At 48.0% G+C, this 11,932-nt stretch overlaps 1 protein-coding gene across 1 annotated transcript; it reads right to left on the bottom strand.

Annotated features, from left to right (window-relative positions):
* Positions 1 to 5,274: 5,274 nt before the first annotated feature.
* Positions 5,275 to 8,208, bottom strand: LOC124655774 (L-type lectin-domain containing receptor kinase IX.2-like). Its single transcript, XM_047194620.1, has 2 exons — positions 7,101 to 8,208; positions 5,275 to 6,176 (listed from the first exon to the last, which is right to left on the bottom strand). Exons 1-2 carry the CDS (start codon positions 8,206 to 8,208, stop codon positions 5,275 to 5,277), a joined length of 2,010 nt encoding a protein of 669 aa, XP_047050576.1.
* Between the last annotated feature and the right edge of the window lie 3,724 nt (positions 8,209 to 11,932).

The raw sequence follows: 11,932 nt of genomic DNA, 5'->3' as shown, positions 1-11,932 counted from the left end.
GCTGTATCCGGCTGCGAGGGGAGGCTAGAGGTAGACGAAGGTCTCTCTCCCCGAGCGGTGCTAAGTATGAGAAATGTCAAGTGATCGATCGTCCGTCGTTCCCCTCGCACGAGAGGGGTGGTGTGGCTTATATAGTGCCAGTTACATTTACAGAGAGACCCCTATAACCTACTGGCCGGGTCCGCCGGCTCCGGCTTTCCCGCATCCTGACGAGGGGCGGCGTCACCGGTCGTGGGCGTCACATCCGTCCCTCTGTCGGGGTCAGCGGGGACGGGACAGGCGAGCGACGTGCGGAAGGCGCCCGCTGTCTCTGCCGGCCGCCCAGCAGCGCATGACGCAGGCCTCTGGCATGGGGCACTATTGCTCCACAGTGCCCCTCGCCTTTACACTGCAGAGTAGCTCAGCGTAGACCTTTGAACCCGGATAGCCATTTCCTAACTGACCGCGCAGGAGTAGGGTGGGCCCATTAGGTCACGTCCTATCAATCGAACCACCGCAGTGACAACGTCATTGATGATGTCACAAAAGGTATCGACTCGTCATGAAGCATCCGAAGGAAATTATAACATCGAGTTGCTTGACTTGAGTCTACGCACGGTTGCAAGCATCCGTCCCTAGACTCGGGAGCTACTCCCATCGGGAGCGCTGGACGCGCACCCGATAAAAGCTATGGACTCGAAAATTTCACAAGATCCAGAATCATGCCCGAGGACTTGATTCTCAGTAGAACAACGTTGTTTTGCCATCGATAGTTAACCAGCATCGATCTATCAAGTAAAACTGGGCACGTTACTCAAATCCTTTACGTACTATCAATTGGCATGACTTTGCTCAAAGTCACAGAGGACCCGATATAAAAAAGATATCGGATGATTAAAACAACTTGCAGAAAACATCGACAGCCAGAAACAGTCGAGTAGTACAACTTGAGTCTACACACAGTTGCAAGCATCCGTGCCTAGACTCGGGGGCTACTCCCATCGGGAGCGTTGGACGCGCAACCGATAAAAATGAAGCTTTTGGTTTCAAGAGATCAAGATTTTTTGGCAGATAAGGACGTTCGACAGAAGACAAATTTAGTCCTAGCCCGAAGCTTTACTTCGGCCAGTCACTCGGGGGCTACTGATGTGGGCATTACCCTTCGAGTAACCAATGTTATGCTACCTCTTACGGCCCAACCAGGGGCCCATGAAGATCATCCACCGACCAAGGTGGGCCGATGTGTCGGTTCCAAGAAAGGATACGTGACGAATAAGGCAAGAAGACGAAGAACAAGGAAAGTTTAGTTATAGAACTCTCTGTAACTTAGTCGGACCCGGACAGAACTCTCGGGACCTAGCCTACAATATAAGGGCCAGGAGAGGGGCTGCCGAGGGACACACAATCACCCCAGCCAAAAACACCGCAAGTCTAGAGCTAGGTCATTAGAAATCTTAGCCTCTCGACGAGATCTTAGTCTTAGCCTTCGGCTACCCCATTGTAACCCGATAATTTCGATAATCAAGATCAGACAAGCAGGAAGTAAGGGTTTTACCTCATCGAGGGCCCCGAACCTGGGTAAATCTCTCTCCCCGTTTGTTTGGTATCCGATGTCTCATGTCAGCCTGCAGGATTCCATCAACCCTAAGCCCCAAAAGGTGGGCATTGCCGAGGAGCACCCTCGTCACCGGGAAGCCACTCGTCGACCTCACCGACAACGGCGAGGCTGGACCAAGCGGCGAAGTGAAGGACGAGCCCATTGACGAGCCTGTCGATGAGCCCGACGAGCGCGGGAAGCAGGACATCGTCGTCGACTACATGTACAACTTCCACCAGTACTGCGACCCTCTGGCCGCTACAAGTACTATTAGGGTTTAGGTTTAAATTTCATCGAATTTCGTTCGAATCTATGTAATATATAGCAAGTTTGAATGAATTCAACTGTTTTCGATTAAATTTAAAAATTCTCAAATTCTGTTTGGGGGACGCCGCTAGGGAGCGACGTCCCCCAAACGCGGCACGAACAAAACACGTCCTCCAAACGCTGAATCCGTCGCCGTTTGGGGGACGCTTTGGGGGACGCGGCTGGAGATGCTCTAAGACATGCAAAAGATACATCACACACATGAAGAACCATGACGACTTTGTGGGGCTGAAGGAAACGAAAAAAGAAAACATTTCACACGCATGTTTGAGCATCTCCAGCCGCGTCCCCAAAAGCGGCCCCCAAAGGGATTTGGGGTGCGCCGGACAAAACTTCGTCCCCAGCCGCGCGCCCCAAAGCCTCCTTCCGTACGGCGCGGCCCAATACGGTGTCCGGCGTCCCGAGCCCGTCCCCATGCTGGTGAATTTATACGGGTGGTAATGTTCACGTGTGTGTTGACATATCTATGTTCACTTCTTATCGGGTCGCCCAGGATGGGAGATGGGTCACATGCTTCTGTTCGTGGTGTTGACACGGTAGATCTGAAGTTCACTTTGGAGAAGATCGTGCAACTGAGGAACGTGCAACATGTCCCTACTATGAACAATATTCTCGTTAGCGGCTACCTTCTATGCAGAGATGGATTTAAAGTTGTTTTAGAGTCAAATAAAATAGTTGTTTCCAAGTTTGGACAATTTATTGGTAGAGGCTATGAGTGCGGAGGCTTCTTCCGTTTTTCCCTTTCTTATTTCAGTAATAAGTCTGTGAACCATATTTGTGGCAATGTTAGTGATGATACCAGTGTTTGGCATTCTCGTTCATGTCACATTAATTTTGGTTTAATGTCTCTGCTATCCAGTTTGAGTTTAGTTCCGAATTTCACCGTTGTCAAAGGTTCTAAGTGCCATAGTTGTGTGCAATGAAAGCAAGTTTGGAAGCCTCACAAGACAGCCGAGAAAAGAAACTTGGCACCTCTAGAACTCATACGTTCTGATCTATGTGAGATGAATGGTGTGTTGACAAAAGATGAAAAGAGATATTTCATGACATTGATTGATGATACGACTAGATTTTTCTATGTTTATTTGTTGCGAACTAAAGACGAAGCTTTAGACTACTTTAAAATTTATAAGGCTGAAGTTGAAAATCAACTAGAGGGAATGATCAAGCGTCTTAGAGCATCTCCAACAGGCGCGCTATATTTCGGCGCGCTAAACCTCGCTTCCGCCACCCTGTAAACAGATAGCGCGCGCTGCGCTGAATTTTGCCCCACCGGATGCTCTATTTTGCAGCGCAAATGTTTGCCACCTTGGATATATGCCGTCGGCGAGGAAGTAGCCATAGTTGTACTTGTGGCCATTTGCTTCAAACTCCACCAATGGACCTTCCCGCATTGCAAGTCTTGTCATTAGTGGTGATCGTTGAAGAACATTGATGTCATTGCAAGACCCGGGCATTCCAAAAAATGCATGCCATATCCAAGTCTCTTGATTGGCGACCGCTTCAAGGACTATGGTAGCATCCTTCTTGTACCCTTTGAATTGTCCATGCCATGCCGCTGGACAATTCTTCCAACTCCAATGCATACAATCAATGGAACCAAGCATACCTGGAAACCCCCGGTCGGCGTTGATCTCCAAAAGCCTTGCCGTGTCTTTAGCATTGGGGGCTCTCAAGTATGTGGAGCCAAAGACATTCACAATTGCAACGACAAAGCGCTTCACACACAAGATAGAAGTGCTCTCTCCCATGGCCAAATGATCATCAATTAGATCCGCGGGTATACCATATGCCAACATACGCAAGGCGGCGGTCACCTTTTGATATGTGCTATGACCAAGTTCTCCGGCGGCATTTCTCCTTTGCTCAAAGAACCGATCATACTTGGTCACCTCCGTTGCGATGTGCTTGAACAAGTTGATGCTCATCCGAAAACGCCGCCGAAAATAGCTTTCGGGAAATATCGGATTCTCATTAAAATACGACCGCATCAACTTCTCATGCACTTCAATCCTTTCTCTCCACAACTTCTGTCTACCAAACACCGATCCACCAATTTTTGGCTTCTTAACGACGCGATATGCTAATAGTAGCGATATGTTCTCCTCTTCCTCTTGGTCGTACTCGTCATCCGATGAATCGTATGATGAACTCTACAAACATACATATAAAATTACTTAATACTACAACTAACTATAGTAGCTAATCGGCGAGCAAAATCATGGCGGCCGGCCGGCGGAGGCGCATACCTTGCGAGCATCTTGCGTGCGCCATGTCGCTAGCAAGCTCGAAGACGAAGACGACGACATGGCCCGGCTTGTGCCCGTCGGCGGCGACGGCGCCCGGTCGGTACAGCGCGGCGGAGCGGCCTGTACTGCCGGCAGGAGGCGCGGGCGAGGTGGATCTACGGCGCGGCGGCGAGCAACAGCGGGGCCGGCTGCGGGATTTCGCGGCGGCGGCACGGTGGGAAATGGAGGGCGCGGGCGGGGGGGGGGGGGATTTCCAGCCGTTGGGTATTCGCGCGTGCGCCAAGCGTTGCCGCAGCGCTGTAGCCGACGCCTCAGATTTTGCGCTCGGGATTGTGCAAACATCGCGTGCCCTAAATTTTTTACGGCGCCGCGCCGTTTGCCGTGCCTGCTGGAGGAGCGATTCTGCCTCCGCGCGCTGCAAATCGGCGGTTCGGCCTATATAGCATGCCTGTTGGGGATGCTCTTAGGTCGGACCGTGGTGGTGAATATTTTTCTAAAATATTTGATAAATTCTGTGAGAAACCTGACATTATTCATGAGAGGACGCCTCCCTATACTTGCTCCAATCAAACGGGGTCGCCGAGAGGAAAAACCGCACGCTGACTTGTTGAATTCCATGTTAGCCACTGCTGGTTTATCAAAAGCATGGTGGGGAGGCTTTGTTAACTTCATGTCATATCCCTAATAGAGTTTCCAACAAGAATAAAAAGAAAACCCCTTACGAGGAGTGGGTTAGGAGAAAAAACCATCACTTTCGTATTTACGCACATGGGGATGTTTGACGAAAGTTAATATTCCAACTAATAAGAAGCACAATCTTTTGGTCAAAGACATTGGATTGTATCTTTCTAGATTAAATATTACTCTTGTCACATTTTTTTTCCAAGAGGTTTTCGGGAGAGAAACTATCACGATATCGGTGACGAGGCTGTGATACCACGAGAACGCAACACTACTCACGCACGCACGCGACATAGATTGGTTTGCAACAGGTCCGTGTCGGACCTGAGTTTTCTTCATTTTTTTCCAGACTATGGTTTACATATGGTCCTTGCTCAACACGACATATCATCGTGCTTAAACCCAACAGTCCGAACAAAATCACATGAAATTAGCTCCTAGCTAGGGTTGTCCTAACTGAAGAGAGCTAGAACGTCTTACAGCGCGCTTCGACCCCACCATCGACCGCCACAAGCTGGTCAGCGACTGATAACCCCATGTGCTGGTTGCAGTCATGTAGATTGAATCATCCGAGATCGGTGTGCCACCGTTATTACGTGAGGCCACATCTTCCTCGGGCAAAACGGAAACCGGCTTCACCAAAGGCACCATCGGGGGCGGCGCCGATTTGGCAATGACGCGCACCACCTCGGGCATGGTCGGGCGCTCTGACTGGTTCGGGTGGCAGCACGCCAACCCAAGGAGTAGCAGGCGTTCCGCCTCCTCCACCTCAGTAGAAGAAGCCAGGGTCAACGTGGCATCAACACACTGTCGTAGCCTCTCCTCACCATGGATACGCCACACCCGATCCACGATATGGATGTTGTCTTCGTCCACGTCCTCCGCCTCATCCGAAGGAAGAATCACTGCCGGCTTGCCCGTGACTACCTCGAGGGTAAGCACCCCAAAGGCGTAGACGTCCGTCCGTCGCGTCGCCTTCCATTTCCCGACGTACTCTGGTGCGACGTAACCACGCGTGTAGCCATTGGCACTGTCCGCGACTTCGTTCTGTTCGACAGAGACGGTGCAAGCCAGGCCAAAGTCGCCGATGCGGGCGCTGAAGCTTGAATCCAGCATCACGTTGCTGGCCTTGATGTCGCGGTGGAGCACCATGGGCTCGTACTCGTGGTGGACATAGTGCAGACCGGCGGCTATATCCCTCACGATCCCGTAGCGGGTGGCCCACTGCCGGATTGCTGCGTCATTACTGGTTCCATTGCCGCCTCTGGGGAAGAGGTGTTGGTCTAGGCTGCCGTTGGCCATAAACTCGAACAGAAGGATGGGCTCTTGGTTGTATGACCAACCTGAAAATATATGCACATTTGTGTATTAATAATTACGTACGTAGTACTAGCTCTATTTCCACCATGAAGAAAGCTTACAAATTTAGTTAAACGTTGAATCTTCCAAAGTCTAATCAAACATAGAGAAGAAAATATAAATACCTGCATCATGAATCAAGTACGGAGTATTATTTTATAAAAATGAATTTTACGATGAATCTACTGATATTGACTTGGTATCATAAATATTCATATTTTGTTATTCATAACATTGGCCAAATTTACGAGATGTTGACTTGTAACTAAATTTATAGGCCTTATTTAATGAAACAAAGGGAGTACTACGTGGAAAGCTCGTAGTACTAGTAGTAGTTTTGTGATACTCAGTAGTTAACTCTAATTTCTTACGTGTCGGTTGGGCCAGCCATTTTGTGTCTGGTCGTTGAAAAGCGTCCGAGCTGGCCTCAACTAACTAAAGGGCACCGCAGCTATTCTATTTTTAGAAAGGTCGCTTTCGGATAGGGGAACATTAATCGTGTCAATATTTCAACAAGGAATCTAAGAAAATCAACAAGTGTAGCTTTAGGTATGTACCGAGGAGCGGGACGATGTTCTTGTTTGTGTCTGGTCGTTGAAAAGCGGGCACCGCAGCTATTCTATTTATAGAAAGGTCGCTTTCGGATAGGGGAACGTTAATCGTGTCAATATTTAAACAAGGAATCTAAGAAAATCAACAAGTGTAGCTTTAGGTATGTACCGAGGAGCGGGACGATGTTCTTGTTTGTGTCTGGTCGTTGAAAAGCGTCGAGCTGGCCTCAACTAACTAAATGGCACCGCAGCTATTCTATTTTTAGAAAGGTCGCTTTCGGATAGGGGAACGTTAATCGTGTCAATATTTAAACAAGGAATCTAAGAAAATCAACAAGTGTAGCTTTAGGTATGTACCGAGGAGCGGGACGATGTTCTTGTGGCTTAGCCTGTTGATGATGCTGACCTCGGCGAGGAAGTCTCCGCAGAGGCTGTTCCGGTTCGCCAGGTTGCGGTTAAAACGTTTGACCGCGACTTCCGTTGGTTGCCCCGTCTTGCAAGCGCCGGATGGGAGGGTACAGCGGTATACAGCGCCAAATGCGCCTTGCCCGAGCTTCTTGGACATATCGAAGTTGTCGGTGGCCTTCTTGATGTCGGCAAATTTCACCTTTTTCGGCACCCCAGGGAGCCGCTCCATTGACTCAGCGAGTAGTATCCGGTCGCTCACCACCCTGAGAATGTGGGGTGCGGCAATCACCAAGCAGCCGATAAATGATACGATGTCCACTATTAAAGCATAAACTACGAAGTCTCGTCTGCAGTAACGGACGTCTTTGACCGTGATGTTCCAGCGGCTCACGCTGAGATGCTGCGCCACCGTGGAGAAGAGGCCGAAGTTGACCAAGTCGTAGGTGAATCTGCTGATCTTGTCCAGCTCGGCTACAGTGTTGTTTGGCTTCGGGTTGGCCTCCACGTCGACGTACACCGACAGGCGGCGCTCAACAAGATCGTAGTCGATCCAGACTGTGTAGTTGAAGGCAGCAGCTGCATCGATGCTAATATCGACACCCCTGGCAGGTTCACCGATCCCCAGCTGGAAGCTGTTTGAAACCAGCGCACCAATGGTGACCGAGACAGTGCCGCCGGAGACCGTGGCGTTGTGCGTCGTACCTTGAAGGTTGATCTTGCCGCGGTCTTGCATTGCCAAGTCCTTGGCTCCCTGCTCCTCAAGGAACTCCCGGGCATCTGCTGGGAGGATGAGGAAGGCCATGCCACTCCCCTTCAGCGGCTTGTAGTCGATGATGACGCTGAACGACGCCTGCACAGCCTCCAGCACGTCTTTGCGTACATTCCACAGTCTTGTTCCATCCATGGCGGAGAACAGCCGAATGTTCTTCTGCTCTTCGCTGGACAGATTGCGGAGGTAGTTCACGCCAACCGACCACAGAGGCTTCGATTCTTTATCGATCAGATAAAGATCAGAGCCACCACCATCAAGGGTGTTGCTCCTTGTATCCCAACGCATGTTGGGGAACTTGCAATGGCGTGGGATCGCGAGCAAGACGAGGGAGATTAACAACATGAGGCGGAGAAAGAGTAGAAGCTTGACGAGGGGGATGGTCAACATGAGGCGGAGAAATTGGCATGATAGAAACTGTGCACGTGGGGTGCGCATTGCAAATAGATGGGCAGATGGATGGATGCTACAACTTCACAGAGGCGCCTCATTTATAGGGTGAGCTTTCTCTCTTTTCTATTTTTTTTTAACTTTGACGAAGTCTCAACAACTACGTACACCGCGGGCAGGTGCGCATACGCAGTCAAAAAGCAAAAGCGCTGCCGTCTGGAGAGGCGTGGCTGGTCAATTGGAGGGTGCTTTAGAGCAATTCTAATAGTGTAGCCAGCTGCTGGCTATAAGCCAAGTGTCATGTCATCTATAGCCAACTTAGAACCAATATATACAATAGTGAGTTATAAAAATGTAGTACTTCGTTAATGTATGGCCCACCTTTCACTCTCACAAAGTGCCTATGAGTACGTGCTAGAGTTGGCTCTTGCATAAGAGCCCATTCTCCTTCTATTTCCTCATCTCTCTCCTTCACCTAAACAGTAATATACTATTTTAATCTTTATAGCCAGCTGACTAGACTTATTATACTTGCTCTTACTAACCACCCTGTTAAAACAAAAGGGGTTCAGTCAAAAAAGCAAAAGACAACGCCTATTATTAATGCTCATTCTAAGGCAGGTCCTATGCGGACCGGTTGTCTAGATCAAGTTTAATACTGTCTGTAAAAAAATAGTATTGAAAGTGTATACTCAGTCAAAAAGCAGAAGTCAAAAAGCAGGTCCTACTCATACTGTCTAGAACGGCTTGACTGGCTAGTCAATTAGTGCGGCCCTCGCAAAACAGGAGACCGATTCTTAGCACATTAAACAAAGCTTTACGGCTGTTTGCGTACCCGCCTGCTGAAGCCATTCTCGCCGCGATACATTCCGGCCGATAGATCATTTTTTTTTGAGCACAGGCCGTTAGATCATATGAAAGCAAAGATGCAGTTGTTGGGTACATTTGTTTGTGAGAAAAAAAATAACCGGCCCGATCTCAGTTCACCCACGAGGACATAACCTAGCACCCCTGCCTCTCCTTTTCCAAATCCCCCATCACCGTCCCTCTCCTGCTCGTCGATCTCCATGACCAGGGGCAAAGCTAGAAAAAAGTTGTCGGGGTCAGCGGCAAAACTTCCCACCCACAAAATACAAATATTTTACACGCTTCCAAATTCCCATTCTACCCCTGTGGAGATGACAGCAAAGTCGGTTGGTGGGGGGTCTGCCCGTCATTTTTTCGATCACCACCTCCCTAGCCCCGGAAACCCTCCAAAAAAAAATTCATTTCCCTCAGACCACCCACCGGAACTTCCCAAGTCCCTCTCTCTCCCACCTCCACGACCACCGCATCAGAACATCCCCGCCGGACTTCCCTGGCCTACCCGAGGCCGCGCGATCCTCCTCATCCGTCTGTCTGCCGGAGCCGCTTCATCGACGCCGTCATCAACCGGACCGGATCATCCCCGCCAAACCTCGAAACCATATACTCATCCAGCAGTCTACCGCAGTCGCTTCAGCTGCGGTATCGTCCACTCCACCGGAGCCGCTTTACCGGATCCGTCGTCCACCGCATCGGATCTAGCTCACCGACGCCGTTGTGCATGAACCGGATCTGCTTCACCGGCGCCGTGCATGATCTAAACTCTTCTACTGTCGCTTTTCTATTGATTGCCTGCAAGTTCTTGTTTAATCTTGGGGGAACCTGTTTTTGCAAACGACACGCCATTACGTTTTTGCAGATGAGATGAGTAACCATGAAGTGTAATGACCGTCTCTCCAACCCCAAGTAGCACATGTAGTGTACTTCATCACCGGATCTATCAACCCCAGGAAGATCTGCAGTGACTCCCACAGAGTGCTTTTCCTAATGTAAGTCCCTTGTTTTAGCGCCATGTTCTGAGTTCAGATGCTTGTTTGTCTGAAGCTCTTTAAGGGTGTGTTCGTTTTTTGGATGGGGTGGAATAGAATGGAACCATTCCATTCCACTGTCACGGAACCGTTTCATCCATGTGTTCGGTTTGGACAAAAAAATTGTCACGGAACGGTTCCATCCCTGTGTTCGGTTTTGGAATGGGTGAGATAGTCACCCGATTAATTATTCTAAACTCGATTAATTCTTTGCTAAACTTGATTAAGTAGTGCTAAACTTGATTAATTATTGCTAAACTTGGTTAATTATTGCTAAACTTAATTAATCAGCGTGTGACAGTCACCCGTTCGACTTGGTCTGGCCGAATCGGCCGGACGGGTTGGTTCCGCATCTGGAGGGAATATGCCATTCCGAGGAACCGTTCTATTCCATTCCATCCCCAAACCGAACGCAAGAATGGGTTCTAGGAATGGAACGGTTCCATTCCATTTCAGTCTATCCCAGAACCGAACAGACCCTAAGTTCATTCCTAGCTATGACAGTAACACCCTGCTATTTTCTAGTTCATTGCTTACTTTAAGTGATTGAACATTTTGGTTTGCATTCCCTGCTCTGTAGATGTAGCCATCATAACTTCTATCTTGCTCAGTCGTTGTTACAAAAATTATAGCCTGCTACTATTCTGTTCATGCCAATTTTGTACTCCCTGAACATGTTGGTTTGCATTCCCCGTACTACAGGTGATGCCATTGTTATTTCTATCTACTTCGTCGTAAGCTAACAAAGTAACTGACAACTATTAGTTCATGCATGCTATCGCTCTGCTATCCTGCAGTACAAATTTATTTAAACTCGTCACACTAGCTACTTCGATAATAAGTTTGTGTGCCATCGGGTTCTTGAAAAGCTGCAACATTAACTCGCTTCTCTTACTTTGCATGGCACCCACACATGGAATGCTGAACATATTGGTTTGCATTCCCTCTTAAGCTCTTCTACAAGTTCACAGGTGATCCCACTATATTCTGTATCTGGTCCATCCTTAGCTCCAGCATTAACTATCCTCTGCGTGTTGCTCATAACAAATTTATGTCCTGAAACATATTGATTTTCATTCCCTTCACTACAAGTTCAGGAATAGTGCTGTTATAATTTCTATCTGGTTCATTCCTATCTATTACAGTAACATCCTGCAATTATTTACTTCATGGCCAATTTTAAGTAATTGTGCATGTTGGTTCACATTCCCTGCTCTATAGCTTTTGCCATCTTAACTTCTATTTGGCTCATTGTTTGTTAAAAAAGTAACAGCCTCCTATTACGTAGTTCGTGCCAAATTGAAAACACTGAACATCTTACTCTGCATTTCATGTACAAGTAATACCATTATTATTTGTACCTGGTTCGTCGTGAGCTACTAAATTAACTGCCTGCTATTAGTTCATTCACTACCCTCTATGTGCTGCCTGTGAAGGAGATATGCCCTAGAGGCAATAATAAAGTGGTTATTATTTATATCTTTATGTTTATGATAAATGCTTATATATCATGCTATAATTGTATTAACCGAAACATTAGTACATGTGTGATATGTAGACAAACAAGAAGTCCCTAGTATGCCTCTTAAACTAGCTTGTTGATTAATGGATGATTAGTTTCATAATCATGAACATTGGATGTTATTAATAACAAGGTTATGTCATTGTATGAATGATGTAATGGACACACCCAATTAAGCGTAGCATAAGATCTCGTCATTAAGTTATTT

The sequence above is a fragment of the Lolium rigidum genome, chromosome 5 (genome assembly GCF_022539505.1).
Source record: "Lolium rigidum isolate FL_2022 chromosome 5, APGP_CSIRO_Lrig_0.1, whole genome shotgun sequence".
NCBI lineage: Eukaryota > Viridiplantae > Streptophyta > Magnoliopsida > Poales > Poaceae > Lolium > Lolium rigidum.
The sequence above is the reverse complement of the archived record's forward strand: the minus strand, read 5'-3'. Positions and strand labels throughout refer to the sequence as shown.